We start from the raw sequence: 24,952 nt of genomic DNA on the forward strand, positions 1-24,952 counted from the left end.
ACATCCAGGTGAAACTTTCGAAGTTATCAGATCTCAAAGTCAGTTAACAGTCCTAAGGAACGATCGTCCTTAAGGGACCTACTGCCACTAAAAGTCAAATAACTTGAAAACTACTTGAGGTAAATTTATGAAACTAGCAGCGTTGTATTAGGAAAACGACCCTCTTAAAATATTGCTCAAAGTAAAAAAAGATTCAAGTAAAACTTTTGAAGTTATCAGATCTCAAAGTCAGTTAGCACTCCTAAGGAACGATCGTCCTTAAGGGACCCACTGCCACTAAAAGTCAAATTACTTGAAAACTACTTGAGGTAAACTTATCTTATGTCTGAATCAATTAAAACCATTGAACACCGACCGCCTTGACTCATATAAAACTCAATTCCTCCTCAGGAGTAAACGCGAGCGACTCAGAAACCCTCACGAGAGTGATCGACGTGCGATGGCCCACGCCTCAACTCACCGTCACTCCGGAGAACGTCAAGACTTACCCAGAGGGTCCTGTCACAACGATCCTGACCTTCCCGGAGGTGAAATGTCCTCCCAAGGACGCACTGCTTTCGGAGTTCAGCTTGCAATTGTTCTACTGCGGTCACTCACTCTTGAATTGCGACGAGGGACTTTCAGGAGAAGAGCAGAACCGCTCTAGTTATCAGGTGAGTGAGGCTAGTGAGGGATTTCAGATCTAGCCGGGAGGTTTGGGGAGTGAGGAGACTTGGGTTTGGGGATCTCGAGGGTGCTGAGCGAGAGAGAGAGTGATGGCAGAAGGTTTGATCGATTGTTCAGTAGCGTCTTTTAGCTTGGAAATCACTTTTTTTTTAGGTGTTTGGAGAACGTTTGTGAGGAACCTAGTGGAGCGATTTTTTTGAAACTTATGCATGTTGATGTACTGTATAGGGGTAAGGTCTGAAAGAATTTTTTTTTAATTGAGTGAATAGAAGTGGAGCTTTCGCACGATAATGTTTTGAAAAATAGTGATTTTGCAAAAGAATTTTTTACTGGTAAACAGTGTGGGGTGGGTGGGGGGCTAAGGGTAGTCTTTTATAAAAACGGTTTTTTTGTATAAAATAATAACCGTTTTTTAAAAACACTACCCGTACACCCCCCACCCACCCCACACAATTTACCAGTAAGAAATTTTTTTACAAAATCGCTATTTTTCAACATAGTATCGTGCAAAAACTCCACTTCTATTAAGCTGATTTAAAAAAAAAATTTTTCAGACCTCACCCCTATACAAGAGATCAACTTCCAGAAGTTTGAAAAAAATCGCTCTACTAGGTTCCTCACAAACGTTCTCCAAATACCTAAAAAAACCCTTTAATTTAAAAATTCATTTGCCACATCACTCTGTATTGCAACTATACATGTCACACTCCAATATCGCTTTACGAGACAGAGATAGACCAATATTGGAAGACTCGTTGACGTTCTTACTTGGCTAACAAATGACGTCACTGTCTTATCGCTACATAAGACTTAATATTGGAAGCATGGTTTATATGTTCTTGAATATTGGCAAGTGAATTTTCAAATTAAAGGGTTTTTTAGGTACTTGGAGAACGTTTGCGAGAAACGTATTGGAGCGATTTATTTGAAACTTATGGAGAGTGATGTCTTGAATAGGAGTGAGGTCTGAAAGAATTTTTTTTTTATTCCGTTCAATGGAAGTGGAGTTTTCGCACAATACTATTTTGAAAAATAGTAATTTCGCGAAAAAAATTCTTACTGGTAAACTGTGTGGGGTGGGTGGGGGGTGTACGGGTAGTGTTTTTAAAAAACGGCTTTTATTTTATACAAAAAAACCGTTTTATAAAAAAATACCCTTACACCCCCCACCCACCCCACAGACTTTACCAGTAAGAAATTCTTCTAAAAAATCACTGTTTTTCATCAGTAATATCCGATCTACTATATTTTTATTTTTTGTACTAAATGCACAAGTTTGATATTTTTTTATGGAATAAAAAAACGCGCTACAAATAACTGAGTTATACCGTTGGAAAGGTCGTTCTTTTGTCTTTAAAACGAGATATCACTCATAAAAATCGATAATCTACAGGGTGAGCTACATCTAAAAGCATCCACCCTCTTTTAATAACGTTCTATTTAAGGCACCTAGAGCTGTATGTAGAAGCGGTTCCGGAAAAACTGACTGGACCGATTTTTCTGAAACTTGCACAAATTAAAGCCCCATATGGCCGTAAGGGCTCAAAGAAATCCCTTTTAAATTGATCCAACAGAATTGGAGTTTTTGCATAATAAGTCTTTCAACATTTTGGCGGACCTATTTGATTGGATATTTTAAAAAACAGTGATTTTGCAGAAGAATTTCTTACTGGTAAACTGTGTGGGGTGGGTGGGGGGCTAAGGGTAGTCTTTTATAAAAACGGTTTTTTTGTATGAAATAAAAACCTTTTTTTAAACACACTACCCGTACACCCCCCACCCACCCAACACAGTTTACCCGTAAGAAATTCTTTTGCAAAATCACTATTTTTCAAAATAGTAACGTGCGAAAACTCCACTTTAATTGAGTCAATTAAAAAAAAAATTCTTTCAGACCTTACCCCTATACAGGACGTTAACTTCCATAAGTTTCAAAAAAATTGCTCACTGTTTTATCGTTCCATAACAGTTAATATTGGAAGCATGGTTTATATGTTCTTGAATATTGGCAAGTGAATTTTCAAATTAAAGGGGTTTTTAGCTATTTGGAGAACGTTTGCCAAGAACCTAGTGGAGCGATTTTTTTGAAACTTATGGAAGTTGATGTCTTGTATAGGGGTTAGGTCTGAAAGAATTTTTTTTTAAATTGACTTAATGAAAGTGGAGTTTTTGCACGTTACTATTTAGAAAAATAGTGATTTTGCAAAAGAATTTCTTACTGGTAAACAGTGTGGGGTGGGTGGGGGGCTAAGGGTAGTCTTTTATAAAAACGGTTTTTTTGTATGAAATAAAAACCGTTTTTTAAAAACACTGCCCGTACACCCCCCGCCCACCCCACACAGTTTACCAGTAAGATTTTTTTTTGCAAAATCACTATTTTTCAACATAGTATCGTGCAAAAACTCCACTTCCATTAAGCGGATTTAAAAAAAAAATTCTTTCAGACCTCACTCCTATACAAGACATCAATCTCCATAAGTTTCAGAAAAATCGCTTTAGTAGGTTCCTCGCAAACGATCTCCCAATACCTAAAAAACAATTTAATTTGAAAATTCACTTTCCACATCACTCTGTATTGCAACTATAGTCGGATTACCGAACAGATGGAGTAAATGGCCCACCCATCGATGCAACCCCGGCAGACTTAGACGAGGAGAATTATGTCTACTTATTTTAATTTTTTTTACCGTACAGCGTTGCTTTGTCAGTGAACAGTTTTTATTCATATAGTTAATTGTGTTACGCCACTGTTCCGTTTGATCGTCAACTATCGTAGAGAGACATTGACATTTCGTAGCTTACTACCGCTTGGTACTCCAAGGGAGAAGAGATCGTCGTCACGTCAACAATCTCCCCACGTGTCTCTCTATGTGCAAGAGTGAAAGAAAAAATTATGTTGCGTTTTTCACGCTGTTCGGCTCAACGGAGCCGTCGCCATTTGGAGGGGTTTCAACTGTTCGATACTCTCTGTTACAGTCCACTATAGCATAACCTTAACCATCACATTAAAGTTGTAAAATTGAATTTTTTGTGTTTTAGTCCACCCGAAATCATGCCTAAAAGGGATAGGTAATCGTGCCAGGTCAAACATTTAGGGTGTAATTGGCCAGGAGCGCTACCTGAGCGCTGGAAGATTTGCCTTTAATAATAGTAAGGACCAATAAAAATTGTCATACCGGAGCAACAATCGAGCGCTCAGGGAGCGCTTTTTTCTGATGAACCCGGCCATTAAGTAGCTTTTATCTTTTTTTAAATATGTGCTTTAAAATGAGAGAAGGAATAACAAGTTAGGGGCTGCGCTGGTAGGCCTGTGAGATTTAAATTTATAGATTGAATATAAGTGTATATTTGTTCAACCAAAACGATCCAAAGCCGCTCGACTAGTAAAATTAAATAAAACCCCAAGTCATGAACGCTATCGAGGCTCTAGGTCACAGCTCACGTGACAACTCCATCTGTTCGGTAGCCCAAGTATATACACGCAACTGGTACATTTTGATTCAATCACATATCACAACGTACATTTCATCATCAACACTAAGTGTTTAATGAAAATGTACCAGTGCATGTATAGTCGCAATACAGAGTGATTTGGCAAGTGAATTTTCAAATTAAAGGGTTTTTTAGGTTTTGGAGATCGCTTGCGAGGAACCTAGTGAAGTGATTTTCTTGAAACTTATGGAAGTTAATGTCCTGTATATGGGTAAGGTCTGAAAGAATTTTTTTTTTAATTTGACTCAATAAAAGTAAAGTTTTCGCACGATCCTATTCTGAAAACTAGTGATTTGAAAAAAAATTTCTTACGGGTAAGCTGTGTGGGGTGGGTGGGGGGTGTATGGGTAGTGTTTTTGAAAAACGGTTTTTATTTCGTACAAAAAAACCGTTTTTATAAAAGACTACCCTTAGCCCCCCACCCACCCCACACTGTTTACCAGTAAGAAATTCTTCTGCAAAATCAGTGTATTTCAAAATATCCAATCAAATAGGTCCGCCAAAATGTTGAAAGACTTATTATGCTAAAACTCCACTTCCGTTGGATGAATTTCAAAGGGATTTCTTTCAGCCCTTACGCCCATATAAGGCTTTAATTTGTATAAGTTTTGGAAAAATCGGTGCAGTCAATTTTTCGGGAAGCGCTTCTACATCTAGATGGAACGTTATTAAAAGAGGGTGGATGCTTTTAGATGTAGCTCACTATGTAGATTATCGATTTTTATGAGTGATATCTCGTTTTAAAGACAAAAGAACGGCCTTTCCAATGGTGTAACTCAGTTGTTTGTAGTACGTTTTTTTATTCCATAAAAAAATATCAAACTTGTGCATTTAGTACAAAAATTGAATTTTCAAATTAAAGGGTTTTTTAGGCATTTGGAAAGCGTTTGCGAGGAACCTAGTAAAGCGATTTTTTTGAAACTTATGAAGAGTGATGTCTTATATAGGAGTGAGGTCTGAAAGGATTTTCTTTTTATTCCGTTCAATGGAAGTGGAGTTTTCGCACTATACTATTTTGGAAAATACTGATTTTGCAAAAAAATTTGTTACTGGTGAAGTGTGTGGGGTGGGTGGCGGGATGTACGGGTATTATTATTAAAAAGCAGTTTTTATTTTATACAAAAAAAGCGTTTTTCAAAAAAACTACCCTTACACCCCCCACCCACCCCACACACTTTACCAGTAAGAAATTCCTTCGCAAAATCACTATTTTTCAGAATAGTATCGTGCAAAAACTCCACTTTCATTAGGCCGATTTAAAAAAAAAATCTTTCAGACCTCACCCGTATACAGGACATCAACTTCCATAAGTTTCAAGTAAATCGCTCCATCACGTTTCTCGCAAACGTTCTCCAAATACCTAAAAAACCTTTTAATTTGAAAATTCACTTGCCAATATTCAAGAACATATAAACCATGCTTCCAATATTAAGTCTTATGTAGCGATAAGACAGTGACGTCATTTGTTAGCCAAGTAAGAACGTCAACGAGTCATGATCTGTCTCTGTCTCTCTCTCTCTCGTAAAGCGATATTGGGATGTGACATGTATAGTTGCAATACAGAGTGATGTGGCAAGCGAATTTTCAAATTAAAAGGTTTTTTAGGTATTTGGAGATCGTTTGCAAGGAACCTAATAGAGCGATTGTTTTGAAACTTATAGAGAGTGATCTCTTATATAGGAGTGAGGTCTGAAAGAATTTTTTTTTTAATTAGCCTAATGGAAGTGGAGGTTTTGCACGATACTATTTACAAAAATACTGATTTTGCAAAAAAATTTGTTACTGGTAAAGTGTGTGGGGTGGGTGGGGGGTGTACGGGTAGTATTATTTAAAAACAGTTTTATTTTATACAAAAAAAGCGTTTTTCAAAAAAACTACACTTACACCCCCCACCCACCCCACACACCTTACCAGTAAGAAACTCTTATGCAAAATCACTATTCTTCACAATATTATTGCAAAAACTCCACTTCTTCTATTGCGACGACTTAAAAAAAAAAATTCTCTCAGATCTCACCCCTATCTGTGAATTTTGAGCAAGAGAGATCGATAGCATAAGGTTCGATCGACTATTAGAGCTCTTCAGTAGCCTCTTCCTTTAGCTCGGAAATCACCCTTGCCCTTGCCATTAACCTTCTTTCTCTCTCAGGCACTTTACTACGAGCAAGTGAGAGGCCTGCCCGGTCGTAAGGTGGTCGAGTTCAGGTGCGAGCTCTTCGGCCTGTCCGGACACTACGCCATATTCTTACGACCCAGCACTGCTGACCCCTTGATGCCCCGCGGGTCCGCTTACGTGAAGGTAAGAAGTTCGTTCGACTGCTGCACGTCATCTTCCGCTAATTTTTCCATTTATTGAAGGTCGATTGGAGTGATCAGTTCGTGTTCAACGTGCACGCGCGCTCGATTTTCCCCTGTGACACCCACAGCGGGGGTGTGACTGTGCTGTTCCAATATCCCTCGTGTATCCTAGCGACGGGGGATAGGGTCAGACTGTTCGCTAGGTTGAGGGCGAACGTTGCTTCTCTAGCACCGCCCACTACCTTGGAGTATGTGGCCGAACAAAAGGTGAGAGTCCCTCGACCCCTTGGGAGTGAGAGGGATGAAAGGTTTACGGTTTGTTGCAGGTGGAACGTGGACATCACAGTTTGCACTTCGGTTGCGACTTGTTTTCCGAACGCTACGTGGAGTACTGTTTCGTCTACGTCAGCCAGAGCATCTCTGGGGCGGTGGCTGACGTGCGGGAGGACTGCGTGCCCACTCTACCAGTGTCAGGTAAGTGTGACAAGTACTGCAAAGCAAGTGCTCACTGTTCTTTATATATATTGATCGGGAGACTGAGTATTCCAATAAGAGTGAAAGTCAATTCAAGCCATTTTCCACGTTATTTCCATGCAGTTTGTCACTGGCCCTCAGTCAATTCGTCCAGTAGGTCCAATATTCAGCAACACATCAATCATGCTTCCATTATTAACTCTTATGGAGCGATACGAGGGTGACGTCATTCGACGAGTTTTAGTGGTGGTCATGGATTCTTAATAGCTGTCTCTCTCTCTCTCTCGTAAAGCGATATGGGGGTGTGACGTCACTTGTTAGTTGATGTATGAATGCCAACATTGGAATTCCAATATTGGTGGTCATGATCTACCTCTTTCTCTCTCTCGTAAAACAATAGAGGGGTGTGACATGTATAGTTGCAATACAGTGTGATGTGGCAAGTGAATTTTCAAATTAAAGGGTTTTTTAGTTACTTGGAGAACGTTTGCGAGGAAGCTAGTGGACCGATTATTTTGACACTTATGGAAGTTAATGTCCTGTATAGGGGTGAGGTCTGAAAGATTTTTTTTTTAAATTAACTTAATGAAAATAGAGTTTTCGCACGATACTATGTTGAGAAATAGTGAATTTGCAAAAGAATTTCTTACTGGAAAACTGGGTGGGGTGGGTGGGGGGCTATGGGTAGTCTTTTATAAAAACGGTATATTTTGTATAAAATAAAACCCGTTTTTTAATAACACTACCCTTACACCCCCCACCCGCCCCACACACTTTACCAGTAAAAAATTCTTTTGCAAAATCACTATTTTCCAACAAAGTATCGTGCGAAAACTCCACTTCTATTGAGCCGATTTAAAAAAAAAATTCTTTCAGACTTCACCTGTATTTAGGACATTACTCTTCATAAGTTTCAAAAAAATCGCATGATTAGGTTTATCGCAAACGTTCTCCAAGTACCTAAAAAAATCCTTTAATTTGAAAATTCGTTTGCCACATCACTCTGTATTGCAACAATACATGTAACACCTCTATTCGTTTTACGAGAGAGAGAGAGAGAGAGAGAGAGAAAGATCATGACCACCAATATTGGAAAACTCGTTGGCATTCGTACTTCAACTAACAAGTGACGTCACGCCCCTATATCGCTTTACAAAAGCGAGAGAGAGAGAGACAAAGTATTGGAAGACTCGTTGACGTATTCAAATTAAAGGGTTTTCTTGGTACTTGGAGAACGTTCGCGAGAAACCTAGTGGAGCGATTTTCTTGAAACTTATGGAAGTTGATGTCCAATATAAGGGTGAGGTCTGAAAGAATTTTTTTTAAAATCGGCTTAATGGAAGTGGAGTTTTCGCACGATACTATGTTGAAAAAAAGTGATTTTGCAAAAGAATTTCTTACTGGAAACTGTGTGGGGTGGGTGGGGGGCCAAGGGTAGTCTTTTGTAAAAACAATTTTATTTTGCATAAATTAAAAACTGTTTTTTAAAAACACTACCCTTGCCCCCCCCACCCACCCCACACAGTTTCCAGTAAGAAATTCTATGGCAAAATCACTATTTTTCAATATAGTATCGTGCGAAAACTCCATTTCCATTAAACCGATTTAAAAAAAAATTCTCTCAGACTTCACCCCTATACAGGACATCACTCTGCATAAGTTTTAAAAAAATCGCTTCACTAGGTTTCTCGCAAACGTTCTCCAAATACCTAAAAAGCCCTTTAATTTGAAAATTCAGCGTAGAACTCTTCTGTGAATATTTTCTTCCGAAACCGTTGCTTGAATTGATCTGTACATGATACAATTTTTTCAAGGCACTCTTTAATAAATATTTTGCTTTTTGTTTTATAAAAATATTCCCGGTAGTTTTCCAGATATTGGACTTTGAATCGGGTCATCACTTTAAGGCGCAAACTCGATTTTTTTGGAGCACTACATAAAAAGTCTATTATTTCCGAAATTATTGCCCAAACTGATTTATACCATTTACAACATTTGCAAGGAATTCTTCTCTGAATATTATGCTTTTTGTTTGACGAGAATATTTCCAGCGGTTTTCCAGATATTGAACTTTAAAGGTCCGAACCTCGTTATTCGCAAGAAGACATGATCCGTTAGTTCCAGACAACCCGCATGAACACGTACAATTTATTTGCCTCTCACTCGTTTCGCCTTATTTCTTTAAACACGTCAGGTGTAAAAAGTGACAAAACTAAATGTCACCACCATAAGTTTGCTCTTATTTTTTTTCAACTGTTTTTTGTGGAAGTGCTAAAATGACATTGAGGGGTCAGATGAGAAGAGACAAAGCACTAACAAGTGATGTCACATCTTCCATAGCGCTTTACGAAAGGGAGAGAGAGAGAGAGAGAGAGGAAGAGACCGAGAAAATATTGGAAGACGTGTTGACGTTCTTATTTAGCTAACAAATGACGTCACTGTCTTATCGCTTCATAAGAGTTAATATTGGAAGCATGTTCTTGAATATTGACAAGTGAATTTTCAAATTAAAGGGTTTTTTAGGAATTTGGAGAACGTTTGCGAAAAACGTATTGGAGTGATTTTTTTGAAACTTATGGACGTTGATGTCCGATATAAGAGTGAGGTCTGAAAGAATTTTTTTTTTAAATTGACTTAATGGAAGTGGAGTTTTCGCACGATACAATATTGAAAAATACTGATTTTGCAAAAGAATTTCTTACTGGTAAACTGTGTGGGGTGGGTGGGGGGTCAAGGGTAATTTCGTTAAAAAACGGTTTTTATTTTATACAAAAAAAACGTTTTTACAAAAGACTACCCTTACACCCTCCACCCACCCCACACAATTTCCAGTAAAAAATTCTTTTGCAAAATAACTATTTTTCAACATAGAATCGTGCGAAAACTCCACTTTCATTAAGCCAATTTAAAAATAAATTCGTTCAGACTTCACCCCTATACAGGACATAAACATCCATAAGTTTCAAAGAAATCGCTCCGCTAGGTTTCTTGCAAACGTTCTCCAAGTACCAAAAAAAACCTTTAATTTGAAAATTCACTTTCCACATCACTCTGTATTGCAACCATTAATGCAACTTCTACATTTTGATTGAACACTGATTTTTCGGAAGAATTTTTTACTGGATAAATGTGTGGGGTGGGCGGGGGGGGTAAAGAGGGTGTATATGAAAAATGGGATTTTTGCAGAAAATAATTATTTTAGAGGAAAAATTCATTTTTTATTTCATATTTGTTAATTATGTCATCAGTACAGTATTTATTACTTAGATTTAAAAGAATTTAGACCGCCAATATTTGACAACTCTTTGCCGTTCGTACGTCAACTAACAAGTGACGTCAGACCCCTATATCGCTTTACGAAAGAGAGAGAGAGAGAGAGAGAGAGAAAGAGACAGAGAAAGCATTGGAAGACTCGTTGACGTTTTCAAATTAAAGGGTTTTTTTGGTACTTGAAGAACGTTCGCGAGAAACCTAGTGGAGCGATTTTTTTGAAACTTATGGAAATTGATGTCCTATATAAGGATAAAGTCTAAAAGAATTTTTTTTTAAATCGACTTAATGGAAGTAGAGTTTTCGCACGATAAAATTTTGAAAAATAGTGATTTTGCAAAATAGTTTCTTACTGGTAAACTGTGTGGGGTGGGTGGGGGGTTGTAAAGGTAGGCTTTTGTAAAAACGGTATATTTTGTATAAAATAAAAACCGTTTTTTAATAATACTACCCGTACACCCCCCACCCGCCCCACACAGTTTACCAGTGAAAAATTCTTTGCAAAATCACTATTTTTCAACATAGTATCGTGCAAAAAGTCCACTTCCATAAAGCGGATTTAAAAAAAAAATCTTTCAGATTTTAGCCCTATACAAGACATCAACTTCCATAAGTTTCACATAAATCGCTCCAATACGTTTCTCGCAAACGTTCTCCAAGTACCTAAAACACCCCTGAGGTATTTGGAGAACGTTTGCGAGGAACCTAGTGAAGTGATTTTTTTGAAACTTATGGAAGTTGATGTCTTGTATAGGGGTAAGATCTGAAAGAATTTTTTTTTAAAATCGGTTTAATAGAAGTAGAGTTTTCGCACGTTACTATGTTGAAAAATAGTGATTTTGTAAAAGAATTTCTTACTGGTAAACTGTGTGGGGTGGGTGGGGGGTCAAGGGTAATTTTGTTAAAAAACGCTTTTTATTTTATACAAAAAAAACCGTTTTTGCAAAAGACTACCGTTACACCCCCCACCCACCCCACACAGTTTCCAGTAAAAAATTCTTTTGCAAAATCACTATTTTTCAACATAGTGTCGTGCAAAAACTCCACTTCCATTGAGCCGATTTAAAAAAAAAATCTCTCAGACTTCACACCTATGTAAGACATCACTCTCCATAAGTTTCAAAAAAATCGCTCCACTAGGTTTCTCGCGCACGCTCTCCAAAGACCTAAAAAACCTTATAATTTTAAAATTCCATTGCCACATGCCAAACTTTGAACCTCAGTTTCTCAGCCCCTATGGGCCCGATCCTTAAAATTCAAACGGCCCTTTCATCCTCAGATCCCTCCGAATCCAACGAGATCATTTGCAAGACCGTATCTATTATATCAACCGAGATACATCGATTTTTACCGGAACTGTCCATGTTTGAAAACTCCCTCGCCACATCACTTTATATCTAAACTAGTTTATTGGAAAATTTGTTTCAGATCAAGAGCGCGGCGGATGGAGCGCCTGGAGCCGATGGACCCCGTGCTCCAGCACCTGCGCGGGAGGCATCCGGAGCCGTTACCGACTCTGCGACTCTCCACCCCCCAAGTACGGGGCGAAATTCTGCGAGGTAAGACGAACGCACCCCCCCTTCCTCTTTTACTTGAGCAATCGATAGGGCTCGTTTCCATAGAAACCAGACAATCAATTGTCCAGTTTGACAAAGTGTGTGTTTGTGTTTGTGTGTGTGTGAAAAAAAATGGCGAAGGGAGGCAAGAAGGGCAAGAAAGGGAAGAAGGGCAAGAAGGGGCACGAGGAGAACCCCGACGCCCTCACGGAGGTCGACAAGACCTTCTACGAGCTGACCATAGCGGACCTGAACAGGAAATTGGCCCGTCTGAGGTCCCTGACGCAGGAACTCGAGGAAAAGAACGAGGAACTGACGCAGAGCAACGAGAAAAACGACGAGGACAAGTCGGATATCATCACTTACCTCAAGAGGCTGCTGCAAGAGAAAACGAGCGAGATAAACGAGCTCGAGGAACGGATCGCCGGATTGCAAGAGACTCGTCAGAATGAGACCGAACAGTTCGAGACGAAGATCAGCGAGTTGGAGCAGGAGTTTGCGCAGATGCACGAGCAGCTCACCTCGGAGAATAAACTCCTGGAAGGTTTGTAGTGTGAGAGAGAGACAAAACACAAAAAATTCTCCTCAAAAATTTCCAGGTAAACTGAACTCGCTGGAGGAGTTCAGGTCGCAACGCGACGACTTGATGAAGAAGTACGAGGAGCAGGAGAAGAAGATGGAGACCCAAGAGAAGAGACACGCGAGGGAGATCTACGAGATCGAACGCAAGTTCATCATAAGCAAGGACAAACTGAAGAAGGACATGGAGACGAGACTGTTGCAACTCTCGACGGAGTTCCATGACGCGTCCGAGCTGCGCATCGCCGCCACCACCCATCGGGTCATAAGGGAGAACATCTCGGTCAATAACGAACTGGACACGATGCTCCACACGCACCAGAAGCTCTTTAAGGACTACAACAGCCTCAAGAGCAAAACGGTGAACATGCGACAAGACGCGGAGCTACACGAGGAGGAGAAGAAAAAGGCTTTGGCGAAGGCGCGGGTGCAAGCGAGGGTCATCGAGAAGGTCACCGCGAGGAACGAGTACCTTCAGAACGAGCTTCTGAGGCACAAGGAGTACGAGTCTGAGGCGCGCGAGGCACGTAACCGATTAAAACACGAACAAGAGTGCCTCAGAAAACAAGAGTTCAAGATCAAACTCTTGGAGCAGAACCTGCATCGCCTCAAGTGCCTCAACTCCAGTTTGGAGACGGACGTGCTCTATCTGAAGACGGAGAACGACCGTCTGGAGGACATCTTGATGGAGGGAGTGAGCTGCATCAAGGAGGCCTTGACCATCAAGTCGGAGAGTGACACCTCGGTGAAGTCGAGCAAGAGAGAGAACCTCCTCAACACCCTCTTCTCCTTACTAAATCAGGGCCACGAGAGGCGAATCAAGAAGCCTTCTCTGGAAACGATCGCCTCGGCAGACGCCACTTATGCCCTCGGGGACCTCGGGTTTGTACCCAGACCAGTTGACCCGCGGCCGACCGCCAGGACTCAAAGGAACATTTGCTCCCAAGTGGGTGAGAGCTTCGAGGACTTTGTCCTCTATGGGGAGGCGAGCAAATACTCCGCCAAGAAGAGCTACGTGGATAGAAGGGATAGTGCCCTGGACGAGTCCTCCGAGGAGGAATGTAAGAGCGAGTTAGAAGAGGAGATGAGCGAGGAGCAGAAAGAGAGCGTGCTGTTCTTTGACGAGGAGGAACAGGTTGAGGAGGAGGACGAGGACGAGAGTGTCGAGTTTGATCCGTTTGCCGCCGAGCACTCGGCCGAGTCGGTGGAGGCGGAGGTGTCGACGCATAAGTTGAATCAGGTTAGGGAGGAGGAGGAGGAGGAGGAGGGGGAAGTTGCCCCTGAAGAGGTTATTGGTCCTGAAGATGGAGAGGCTAAGGAGGAAACACCCGAGGAAGAAGGGCCTAGGGAGGAAGGAGAAGAAGTGAAGAGTGAGGAGTGAATTGTTGTCGAATATAATAAAGGATGATGGCGTGAAGAGCGTTTTTATTTGATGAATTTAATTGAGGTGATTTTGGAGAGGAATTTCTCGCTGGATAGGTGTGTGGGGTGGGTGGGAGGTGTAAGGGTAGTTTTATTAAAAAATATTTTTTTTCTTTATAAAAAAAAACGTTTTTTAACTAAACTACCCTTGGCCCCCCACCCACCCCACATACTTTACCAGTGAGAGATTCTTTTGTAAAATCATTGTTTTTCATTTATAATATCCAATCTGATAACACCGTTTTTGTACTAAATAATTATATATAAAATTTAAATAAATGAAATAACCTAGAAGAATAAAGAGTATGACTCCATATATATTATTTAATTTTGATAATAATTTTATATATAAACATTTAATACAAAAACCGAGTTAATAAATTAAGAAATACGAACTAAAAACATTGATTTTGCACAGGAATTTCTCACTGGTAAAGTGTGTGGGGTGGGTGGGGGGGCAAGGGTATTATTTTTGAAAAATGTTTTTTTTTTGTAAAAGATAAAAATATTTTTTTATTAAAACTACCCTTGCCCCCCCACCCTCCCCACACATTTATCCAGTGAGAAATTCCTGTGCAAAATCAATATTTTTAGTTCGTATTTCTTAATTTATTAACTCGGTTTTTTTATTAATTAATCATTAATAAACATATATATAAATATATTAAATTTAAATAAACAAACTGTGTTATTTATGCTTATTATTTTTTTTTTTCATAAAACGTCCATAACTTCTTTATTTTTTGATTTACGGTTAAATGTTATTCTTTATGATTTATTCCATATTCAATGAGGAATATAGTGCTAATAAAAAATTTTTAATATTTTCATTAGTTTTAGAGAAAATTAGGAAAAACTGTTTTAGAGTTTTCTTCAATTTTCTGGAAAACTATTATACCTAAAATTTATTTTCCTACTGTCTCTGATGCGCCTTAAAATTCCAAACAACTTTTATGAAAACAATTTTTTTCTTGAACCAATAGTTTTCCAGAAAAAAAATAAAAACCGAAATTACGAACATTTTCCCATGGGTACCCCTTTGGATTTTTTGAAGCAGACTTTTTGGGTATAACTTTTTTCAGGGACATTTACGAAAAAAGTGTTATAAGACTTTTTTGAAGCATTTTAAGCGGTTTAACAATTTACCAAAAAAAAATTTAATTTTTTGAAAAAAAAAACGCCGAATTTTTCAAAAATTCAAAAATTTCAAAAATTTTTCAATTTTTTAAAAGTCGTCCATAACTTCTTTATTTTTTGATTTACGGTTAAATGTTATTCTTTATGATTTGTTCCATATTCAATGAGGAATATAGTGCTAAAAGAAAATTTTTAATATTTTTATTAGTTTTGGAGAAAATGAGGAAAAACTGTTTTAGAGTTTTCCTTAATTTTTTGGAAAACTATTGGACCTAAAAATTATTTTCCTATTGAATCTGATGCGCCTTAAAATTCCAAACAACTTTTGTAAAAACAATTTTTTTCTTGAACCAATAGTTTTCCAGAAAAAAAATAAAAACCGAAATTCTGGACATTTTTCCATGGGTACCCCTTTGGATTTTTTGAAGAAGACTTTTTGAGTATAACTTTTTTCAGGGACATTTACGAAAAAAGTGTTATAAGACTTTTTTGAAGCATTTTGAGCAGTTTAACGATTTACCAAAAAAAAATTTAATTTTTTGAAAAAAAAAAAATTTCCGAATTTTTGGTCCAAAAATTTTTCAATTTTTTAAAAATCGTCCATAACTTCTTTATTTTTTGATTTACGGTTAAATGTTATTCTTTATGATTTGTTCCATATTCAATGAGGAATATAGTGCTAAAAGAAAAATTTTAATATTTTCATTAGTTTTAGAGAAAATTAGGAAAAACTGTTTTAGAGTTTTCTTCAATTTTCTGGAGAACTATTGCACCTAAAATTTATTTTCCTACTGTCTCTGATGCGCCTTAGAATTCCAAACAACTTTTATAAAAACAATTTTTTTCTTGAACCAATAGTTTTCCAGAAAAAAAATAAAAACCGAAATTACGAACATTTTCCCATGGGTACCCCTTTGGATTTTTTGAAGCAGACTTTTTGGGTATAACTTGTTTCAGGGACATTTTTCAAAAAAGTGTTATAAGACTTTTTTGAAGCATTTTGAGCGGTTTACCAATTTACCAAAAAAAAATTTAATTTTTTGAAAAAAAAAAATTCCGAATTTTTGGTTCAAAAATTTTTCAACTTTTCAAAAAATCTTCTATAACTTCTTTCCTTTTAGATTCATGACTAAATGTCATTCTATATGATTTGGTCTATTTTTAATTGGGAATCTAATGCTAAAAGAAAATTTTCCATATTTGCAATAGTTTTCCAGAAAATGAGGAAAAACCGATTGATATTTTATACGAAAAACAGTGATTTTGCAAACAAATTTTTACTGGTAAAACGTGTGGGGTGGGTGGGGGGTGTAAGGGTAGCGTTTTTGAAAAAAGTTTTTTTTTTATAAAAGAACAAAATTGTTTTTTAATCAAACTACCCTTGGCCCCCCACCCACCCCATCCACTTTACCAGTGAGAAATTCTTTTGTAAAATCATTATTTTTTTTTATAATATCCAATCTAATAACACTATTTTTGCAGGGAATAACCCAGAAAATCAAAGATCAATATATGTTATTTAACTTTGATAATAATTTTTTATATAAATATTTAATACAAAAACCGAGTTAATAAATTAAGGGATACGAACTAAAAACATAAATTTTGCAGAGGAATTTCTCACTGGTAAAGTGTGTGGGGTGGGTGGGGGGGCAAGGGTATTATTTTTGAAAAATGTTTTTTTTTTGTAAAAGATAAAAATATTTTTTTATTAAAACTACCCTTAGCCCCCCCACCCACCCCACACACTTTACCAGTGAGAAATTCCTCTGCAAAATTAATGTTTTTAGTTCGTATCCCTTAATTTATTAACTCGGTTTTTTTATTAAATAATTATATATAAAATTTAAATAAACGAAATAACCTAGAAGATCAAGGACCATATTCCAATATATGTTATTTCACTTTGATAATAATTTTATATATAAATATTTAATACAAAAACAGTGATAGTCAATTAAGGATTACGAACGAAAAACAGTGATTTTTAGAAGAATTTATAACTGGTAAAAATGTGGGGTGGGTGGGGGGCTAAGGTAAATTTAATTATTTTTGGAAAAAAATTATTTTTTTTTTGTAAATTGATAAATCATTTAAAAGCCTTCAAAAAAGTCTTATAAAACTTTTTTCAAAAATGTACCATAAAAAAGTTATAGCCTATTTTCCAAAAAAAACTTCCTTGAAAAATCCAAAGGGGTACCCCTGGAAAAATGTCCATAATTTTCGTTTTAATTTTTTTTCTGAAAAACTATTGGTTGGAGAAAAAATTTGTTGAAATAAAAGTTATTTAAATTATCAATGCGCATCATATGCGCTAGAAAAATCTTTTTTATATTCAACAGTTTTGCAGAAAATTGGGAAAAACCTCTAAACAGATTTTGCTAATTTTCTTAAAAACTAGAGGGAAAATGGAAATTTTTTTTTTAGCATTGTATTCTTGATTAAAAATAGAACAAATCGGAAAGAATAACATTTAGCCGTAAATCGAAAAATAAAGAAGTTATAGAGGATTTTTGAGAAATTGGAAAGTTTTTTGGTGAAAAATTGAAAAAATTTTTTTTTTTTATTTTTTAAATTTATTTTTGACACATCGATAAACCACCCAAAACACTTCAAAAAAGTGTTATAACACTTTTTTTAAAAACTTATCAGAACAAAGTTATAGCCAATTTTCATGAAAATCAACAGTTTTCGAGAGAACAAAATAAAGACCTTTTCGGAAAAATGCAGTCTTGTAGGTTTAGTAATGAAAAACTCCTCAAATGGATTTAATCATTATTTTAAAAGTTAAACAAACATTTTTCACACAATTCAGTACTCGGGTGAAGGAGCCTTCTATTTGACACACTTAACCACTAAATTTCATTGATTTTATGTGATTTAATCAGATGTAAGTGATGTACTCATTGGGGTTTATTTAGCATGTTTTAATTGGTAAATACCATTTTTTTTTTACATAAGCCTTTAGGAACTTAAAGAATTATTCCAGGCACACCAAATGATGCAAAATGCCTGGAAGAAAGTTAATAATTACTTTCAATTTTTTGAAAAAGACACTACAGATGATTCATGTGTCTGGAATAGAGTTCCAAAATTACTTGTGCCTCAAAGGCTTTTCCAGAGAATTTTAATTAGTAGTAAATTGTAAATGATTAATAAATTATTATTTAAGTTAAGTAAAATTTATTATTATCTTGTTGTGAGAAATTCCAGTTCACAAATTAGTTATTTAATTTGTTGGGTACTATCGAGAAGGTCACCGCGAGGAACGAGCTTCTGAGGCACAAGGAGTACAAGTCTGAGGCGCGCGAGGCACGTAACCGATTAAAACACGAGCGAGAGTGCCTCAGAAAACAAGAGTTCAAGATCAAACTGTTGGAGCAGAACCTGCATCGCCTCAAGTGCCTCAACTCCAGCCTGGAGACGGACGTGCTCTATCTGAAGACGGAGAACGACCGTCTGGAGGACATCTTGATGGAGGGAGTGAGCTGCATCAAGGAGGCCTTGACCATCAAGTCGGAGAGTGACACCTCGGTGAAGTCGAGCAAGAGAGAGAACCTCCTCAACACCCTCTTTTCCTTACTAAATCAGGGCCACGAGAGGCGAATCAAGAAGCCTTCTCTGGAAACGATTGTCTCGGCAGACGCCACTTATGCCCTCGGGGACCTCGGGTTTGTACCCAGACCAGTTGACCCGCGGCCGACCGCCAGGACTCAAAGGAACATTTGCTCCCAAGTGGGTGAGAGCTTCGAGGACTTTGTCCTCTATGGGGAGGCGAGCAAATACTCCAACAAGAAGAGTTACGTGGATAGAAGGGACAGTGCCCTGGACGAGTCCTCCGAGGAGGAATGTAAGAGCGAGTTAGAAGAGGAGATGAGCGAGGAGCAGAAAGAGAGCGTGCTGTTCTTTGACGAGGAGGAACAGGTTGAGGAGGAGGACGAGGACGAGAGTGCGGAGTTTGATCCGTTCGCTGCTGAGCACTCGGCCGAGTCGGTGGAGGCGGAGGTGTCGGCGCATAAGTTGATTCAGGTTAGGGAGGAGGAGGAGGAGGAGGGGGAAGTTGCTCCTGAAGAGGTTATTGGTCCTGAAGATGGAGAGGCTAAGGAGGAAACACCTGAGGAAGAAGGGTCTAAGGAGGAAGGAGAAGAAGTCAAGAGTGAGGAGTGAATTGTTGTTGATTATAATAAAGGATGATGGCGTGAAGAGAGTTTTTATTAGATGAATTTAATTGAGGTGATTTTGCAGAGGAATTTTTTGCTGGTAAGGTGTGTGGGGTGGGTGGGGGGTGTAAGGGTAGGGTTTTTGAAAAAAGTTTTTTTTTTATAAAAGATAAAAATTGTTTTTTAATCAAACTACCCTTGGCCCCCCACCCACCCCACACACCTTACCAGTGAGAGATTCTTTTGTAAAATCATTGTTTTTCGTTTATAATATCCAATCTGATAACACCGTTTTTGTACTAAATAATTATATATAAAATTTAAATAAATGAAATAACCTAGAAGAATAAAGAGTATGACTCCATATATATTATTTAATTTTGATAATAATTTTATATATAAACATTTAATACAAAAATATAACGAGTTAATAAATTAAGGGATACGAACTAAAAACATTGATTTTGCACAGGAATTTCTCACTGGTAAAATGTGTGGGGTGGGTGGGGGGGCAAGGGTATTGTTTTTGAAAAATGTGTTTTTTTTTGTAAAAGATAAAAATATTTTTTAATTAAACTACCCTTAGCCCCCCACCCACTTCACACACTTTACCAGTGAAAAATTCCTGTGCAAAATCAATGTTTTTAGTTCGTATTCCTTAATTTATTAACTCGGTTTTTGAATTAAATAATCATTAATAAACATATATATAAATATATTAAATTTAAATAAACAAACTGTGTTATTTATGCTTATTATTTTTTTTCAAAAAACGTCCATAACTTCTTTATTTTATGATTTACGGTTAAATATTATTCTTTATGATTTGTTCCATATTTAACGAGGAATATAGAGCTAAAAGAAATTTTTTAATATTCTCATTAGTTTTGGAGAAAATGTGGAAAAACTGTTTTAGAGTTTTCCTAAATTTTTTGGAAAACTATTGGACCTAAAAATTATTTTCCTGTTGAATCTGATGCGCCTTAAAATTCCAAACAACTTTTATTAAAACAATTTTTTTCTTGAACCAATAGTTTTCCAGAAAAAAAATAAAAACCGAAATTCTGGACATTTTTCCATGGGTACCCCTTTGGATTTTTTGAAGAAGACTTTTTGAGTATAACTTTTTTCAGGTACATTTACGAAAAAAGTGTTATAGGACTTTTTTGAAGCATTTTGAGCAGTTTAACGATTTACCAAAAAAAAATTTAATTTTTTGAAAAAAAAAAATTTTCCGAATTTTTGGTCGAAAAATTTTTCAATTTTTTAAAAATCGTCCATAACTTCTTTATTTTTTGATTTACGGTTAAATGTTATTCTTTATGATTTGTTCTATATTCAATGAGGAATATAGTGCTAAAAGAAAATTTTTAATATTTTCATTAGTTTTAGAGAAAATTAGGAAAAACTGTTTTAGAGTTTTCTTCAATTTTCTGGAGAACTATTGCACCTAAAATTTATTTTCCTACTGTCTCTGATGCGCCTTAGAATTCCAAACAACTTTTATAAAAACAATTTTTTTTTTGAACCAATAGTTTTCCAGAAAAAAAATAAAAACCGAAATTACGAACATTTTCCCATGGGTAACCCTTTGGATTTTTTGAAGCAGACTTTTTGGGTATACCTTTTTCCAGGTACATTTACAAAAAAAGTGTTAGAAGACTTTTTTGAAGCATTTTGAGCGGTTTAACGATTTAGAAAAAAAAATTAATTTTTTGAAAAAAAAAAACTCCGAATTTTTGGTTCAAAAATTTTTCAACTTTTCAAAAAATCTTCTATAACTTCTTTCCTTTTAGATTCATGACTAAATGTCATTCTGTATGATTTGGTCTTTTTTTGATTGAGAATCTAATGCTAAAAGAAAATTTTTCATATTTGCAATAGTTTTCGAGAAAATGAGGAAAAACCAATTGATATTTTATACGAAAAACAGTGATTTTGCAAACAAATTTTTACTGATAAACTGTGTGGGGTGGGTGGGGGGTTAAGGGTAATTTTATTAAAAAAGGGTTTTTGTCTTTTAAAATAAAAAACCATTTTTCAAAAATTCTACCCTCAGCCCCCCACCCACCCCACACATTTACCCAGTGAGAAATTCCTGTGCAAAATCACTGTTTTTAGTCTGTATCCCTTAATTTATTAAGTCGGTTTTTTTATTAAATAATTATTAATATACATACATATGAATATATCAAATTTAAATAAATAAACAGTGTTATTCATGGGTATTATTTTGGAAAACGATGATTTTTAAAAATAACTTTTAACTGGTTAAAAATGTGGGGTGGGTGGGGGGGCAAGGGTAATTTTATTAAAAAATAGTATTTTTTTGCACGCAATAATTGCTTTAAATAATTAACATTCGTTTTCCACTTTTACTCATTTTACTTATTTTTGTTTTTTTTTTATTAGAATATTGAAAGTACATTTTATAAAATTGTAATTTATATGTGCTATTGTATATCTATTTAAATGCGAAATAAATAAATACCATTATCATTTTCGAGAAAATAAATGAAAAATGACTGATGATGTGATTTTTCGCATTTTACTAGTAAAATTTAAGGTTACGTAAGAAGAGTATCGATACAACAGTTAAATGTTTTTTTATTAGCAATAATTCTATTATTAAATTTTTTCCTTTAAAAAATGTTTCTTGCAAAGAATTAATTTTTTATTAAAACCACCCTTAGCCCCCCACCCACCCCACACACTTTACCAGTAAGAAATTTTTCTGAAAAATTACTGTTTTTTATTTAGAATATCCAAACTAATAACACTGTTTTTGTAATAAATAATTGTATATATAATTTAAATAAACAAAATAACCCAGAAGATCAAAAACTATGATCTAATATATATTATTTAAATTTAATAAAAATTTTATATAAATATTTAATACAAAAACAATGTTAATAAATTAAGAATTATGGAAGAAAAACAGTGATTTTTCAAAGCAATTTCTTACTGGTAAGGTGTGTGGGGTGGGTGGGGGGTGCAAGGGTAATTTAATTAAAAAACGGTTTTTTTTGTAAAATATAAAAATTATTTTTTCACAAAATTACTTTGCCCCCCCACCCACCCCACATTTTTAACCAGTGAGAAATTCTTCTGCAAAATCACTGTTTTTCGTATATAATCCTTAACTTATTAACGCTGTTTTTGTATTGAATATTTATATTAAAAAATATATCAAATTTCATTAAATTATATAGTAATCACATATTTAACAAATAAAAATAACAAAACAAGAAACAGGGTTATTCGCGTTTTACTCGAAAACTGTGAGGTTACGTGAGAAAAGTGCAAATACAAAAATTGTGAATTCTTTTATCGGCTACAATTCGTCATTAAAATTATCCCTGTAAGACAATTATTTTCTACAAAATACTCATTTTTGATTAATACCACCCGTACACCCCCCACCCACCCCACACACCTTACCAGTAAGGAACCATAAAAAAAAATCATTATTACGAAAAAAAATCCGAAATTTCCTCACACCTCAATCCACTCAACAAAAACTTCCTCATAAACCCTCCGGGAACCTTTTGCTCCTCCAATAGAACCCTCATAATGCGCAGCTCCAACATCCTCCCTCTCACTCGCGCCTTCTTCATTGCAGGGCTCGGCAGTGGAGACAGAGAGATGCGGCATCGGTTTGGGGATCACCTGGGAATGCCTCTACAATGGCGGACTATCAAACAACAACAACAACGACAACAGCTTAATCCCGGCCAATATACCGGAAGTAAAAGAGGAAGTGGGACCGTACTGCCGGTGCGGCTGCGTCGTGCACCTGGGCGTGGCCAAACCGAACCGGAAACTCGCCACGTCCAGTCAAAGTTGCCCCGGAAGGATCTTCTGGCTCATCCAGGTACGTATCGTCTGCAAAACTTCCCTCTCTCATTAATTAATTAATTAATTGATTGTTTCTTATACGATCATCTGCAAAACATCTCTCTCGTTAATTAATTAATTGATTGTTTCTTATATGATCATCTGCAAAACATGTCTCTCGTTAATTAATTAATTGATTGATTGTTTCTTATATATCATCCGCAAAACATCTCTCGTTAATTAATTAATTGATTGATTGTTTCTTATACGATCATCTGCAAACTTCTTTGATTCATTCGTTAGTCTTTTGTTTCTTATACGATCATCTGCAAAACTTCTCTCTCTCATTAATTAACTAATTCACTGTTTTTTAGGCGGACGATGAGTGCATCATCCACTTCATCGTCAAACAGTTCAACCTCCCGTGCGGCAACCAGTGGCTTAAAGTGAGAGACGGGAGCTCCTTGTCTTCGAGGTTACTAGCGGATCTGGAGGGGGAACCGGGATCGATGCCGGCCACAGTAAACTCCACCGGACCTAACCTGCTTTTGGAGTTTTATTCGGACGACATCTCCGTAGGGAACCTGGTGTGCGACGGGGGGTTCGTTGCCGAAGCCTCTCAGCTGAGTAAGTCGTTGGTTACGAGGTCAGCGGATGCTAAAAAGGTGAAACTTGCAGAAGTGGGTAAATCCAACGTGACGGCCCTGCAGGTGGTCCATGCCAAAGTGATTCCGATGGCCGTACTGAAGATGACGGCCGTGCACTTTGCCGCCTTGTTTTTCCTTGCGGGGTTGGTGTTGGCCACCCTGTTGCTCGGCGTGCAGTATGTCTTCAGGTACAGGAAGTACCAAGTGGCGGAGTTTGAGGACAAGGACTCTTTGGCGGGTAATGAAAGAGCTGCATATGGTCTGATCCTTAAGGTGGTCACCCGCTTCGGTCTCAAGAAATAACTGGAGTATTTTCATGGTGGATTATTTTTTTTAAAAACAGGTTTTGTCATTTACAAATAGCCACATTAAAAAAAAATACCTCTGCCCCCCCCACCCACCCCACATTTTTAACCAGTAAGAAATTCTCCTGAAAAATCACTATTTTTTGTTCATAATATCCAATCTGACAACACTGTTTTTGTATTAAAAATTTATATATAAAATTATTATTAATCTCAAATAGTATATATATTGGGTCAGAGTTTTTGATTTTTTGAATTATTTCATTTATTTAAATTTTATATATAAATTTTTAATACAAAAACAGTGTTGTCAGATTGGATATTATGAACAAAAACAGTGATTTTTCAGGAAATTTTTTTACTGGTAAAAATGTGGGGTGGGTGGGGGGGCAAGGGTAATTTTTTTTAAAAACAGGTTTTGTTATTTACAAATAACCACATTTAAAAAAAACACCCCTGCCCCCCCCCACCCACCCCACACACTTTACCAGTAAGAAATTTCTTCTGGAAAAATCACTATTTTTTGTTCATAATATCTAATCTGACAACACTGTTTTTATATAAAAAATTTACATATAAAATTTAAATAAATGAAATAATTAAAGACTATGACCTAATATACGGGGTATCCCAAAAGTATGGACACACCCAAAAATCATGGAAAACATGGGCGCTAGAAAAAATCTAGAGAAATTATTTCAATTTAAAAATAATTTTTTATATAAATTTTTAAAACAAAAACAGTGTTCTCAGATTGGATATTATGAACAAAAAACAGTGACTTTTCAGGAGAATTTCTTATTGGTAAAAAATGCGGGGTGGGCGGGGGGGCATGGGTAATTTTATTAAAAAACGGTATTTGTCATTTAAAAATAAACACATTTTAAAAAAAAATACCCTTGCACCCCCCACCCACCTCACATTTTTTACTAGTAAGAAATTTTCATGAAAAATCACTGTTTTTGTTCATAATATCCAATCTGACAACACTGTTTTTGTTTTAAAAATTTATATAAAAAATTATTATCGATCTCAAATAATATATATATTGGGTCAGAGTCTTTGATTTTTTTAATTATTTCGTTTATTTAAATTTAATATATAAA

General features: G+C 36.3%; 2 protein-coding genes across 5 annotated transcripts in view; both read left to right on the plus strand.

Annotated features, from left to right (window-relative positions):
- Nucleotides 1-24,952, plus strand: part of LOC126747859 (uncharacterized) — a 58,052-nt gene that overhangs the window by 25,400 nt on the left and 7,700 nt on the right. For 2 of the 3 annotated variants that reach the window (XM_050456763.1, XM_050456765.1), the window contains exons 5-12: nucleotides 391-656; nucleotides 6,311-6,457; nucleotides 6,517-6,723; nucleotides 6,783-6,930; nucleotides 11,629-11,759; nucleotides 22,680-22,931; nucleotides 23,269-23,521; nucleotides 23,573-23,779. In XM_050456763.1, the coding sequence (XP_050312720.1) occupies nucleotides 391-656; nucleotides 6,311-6,457; nucleotides 6,517-6,723; nucleotides 6,783-6,930; nucleotides 11,629-11,759; nucleotides 22,680-22,931; nucleotides 23,269-23,521; nucleotides 23,573-23,779 (1,611 nt within the window). Of the gene's footprint in view, nucleotides 1-390; nucleotides 657-6,307; nucleotides 6,458-6,516; nucleotides 6,724-6,782; nucleotides 6,931-11,628; nucleotides 11,760-22,679; nucleotides 22,932-23,268; nucleotides 23,522-23,572; nucleotides 23,780-24,952 lie in introns of all 3 variants that reach the window. The other variant, XM_050456764.1, reaches the window with a different exon arrangement.
- Nucleotides 11,838-19,097, plus strand: LOC126747861 (cilia- and flagella-associated protein 157). 2 transcript variants are annotated; one of them, XM_050456768.1, is made up of 3 exons: nucleotides 11,838-12,300; nucleotides 12,356-13,212; nucleotides 18,561-19,097. In XM_050456768.1, exons 1-3 carry the CDS (start codon nucleotides 11,889-11,891, stop codon nucleotides 19,059-19,061), a joined length of 1,770 nt encoding a protein of 589 aa, XP_050312725.1. In that variant the 5' UTR covers nucleotides 11,838-11,888; the 3' UTR covers nucleotides 19,062-19,097. The 2 variants fall into 2 exon arrangements, with proteins under 2 accessions (XP_050312725.1, XP_050312724.1); XM_050456767.1 differs by lacking the exon at nucleotides 18,561-19,097 and having other exon boundaries at nucleotides 12,356-13,752.

The sequence above is a fragment of the Anthonomus grandis genome, chromosome 20 (assembly GCF_022605725.1).
Source record: "Anthonomus grandis grandis chromosome 20, icAntGran1.3, whole genome shotgun sequence".
Taxonomy (NCBI): domain Eukaryota; kingdom Metazoa; phylum Arthropoda; class Insecta; order Coleoptera; family Curculionidae; genus Anthonomus; species Anthonomus grandis.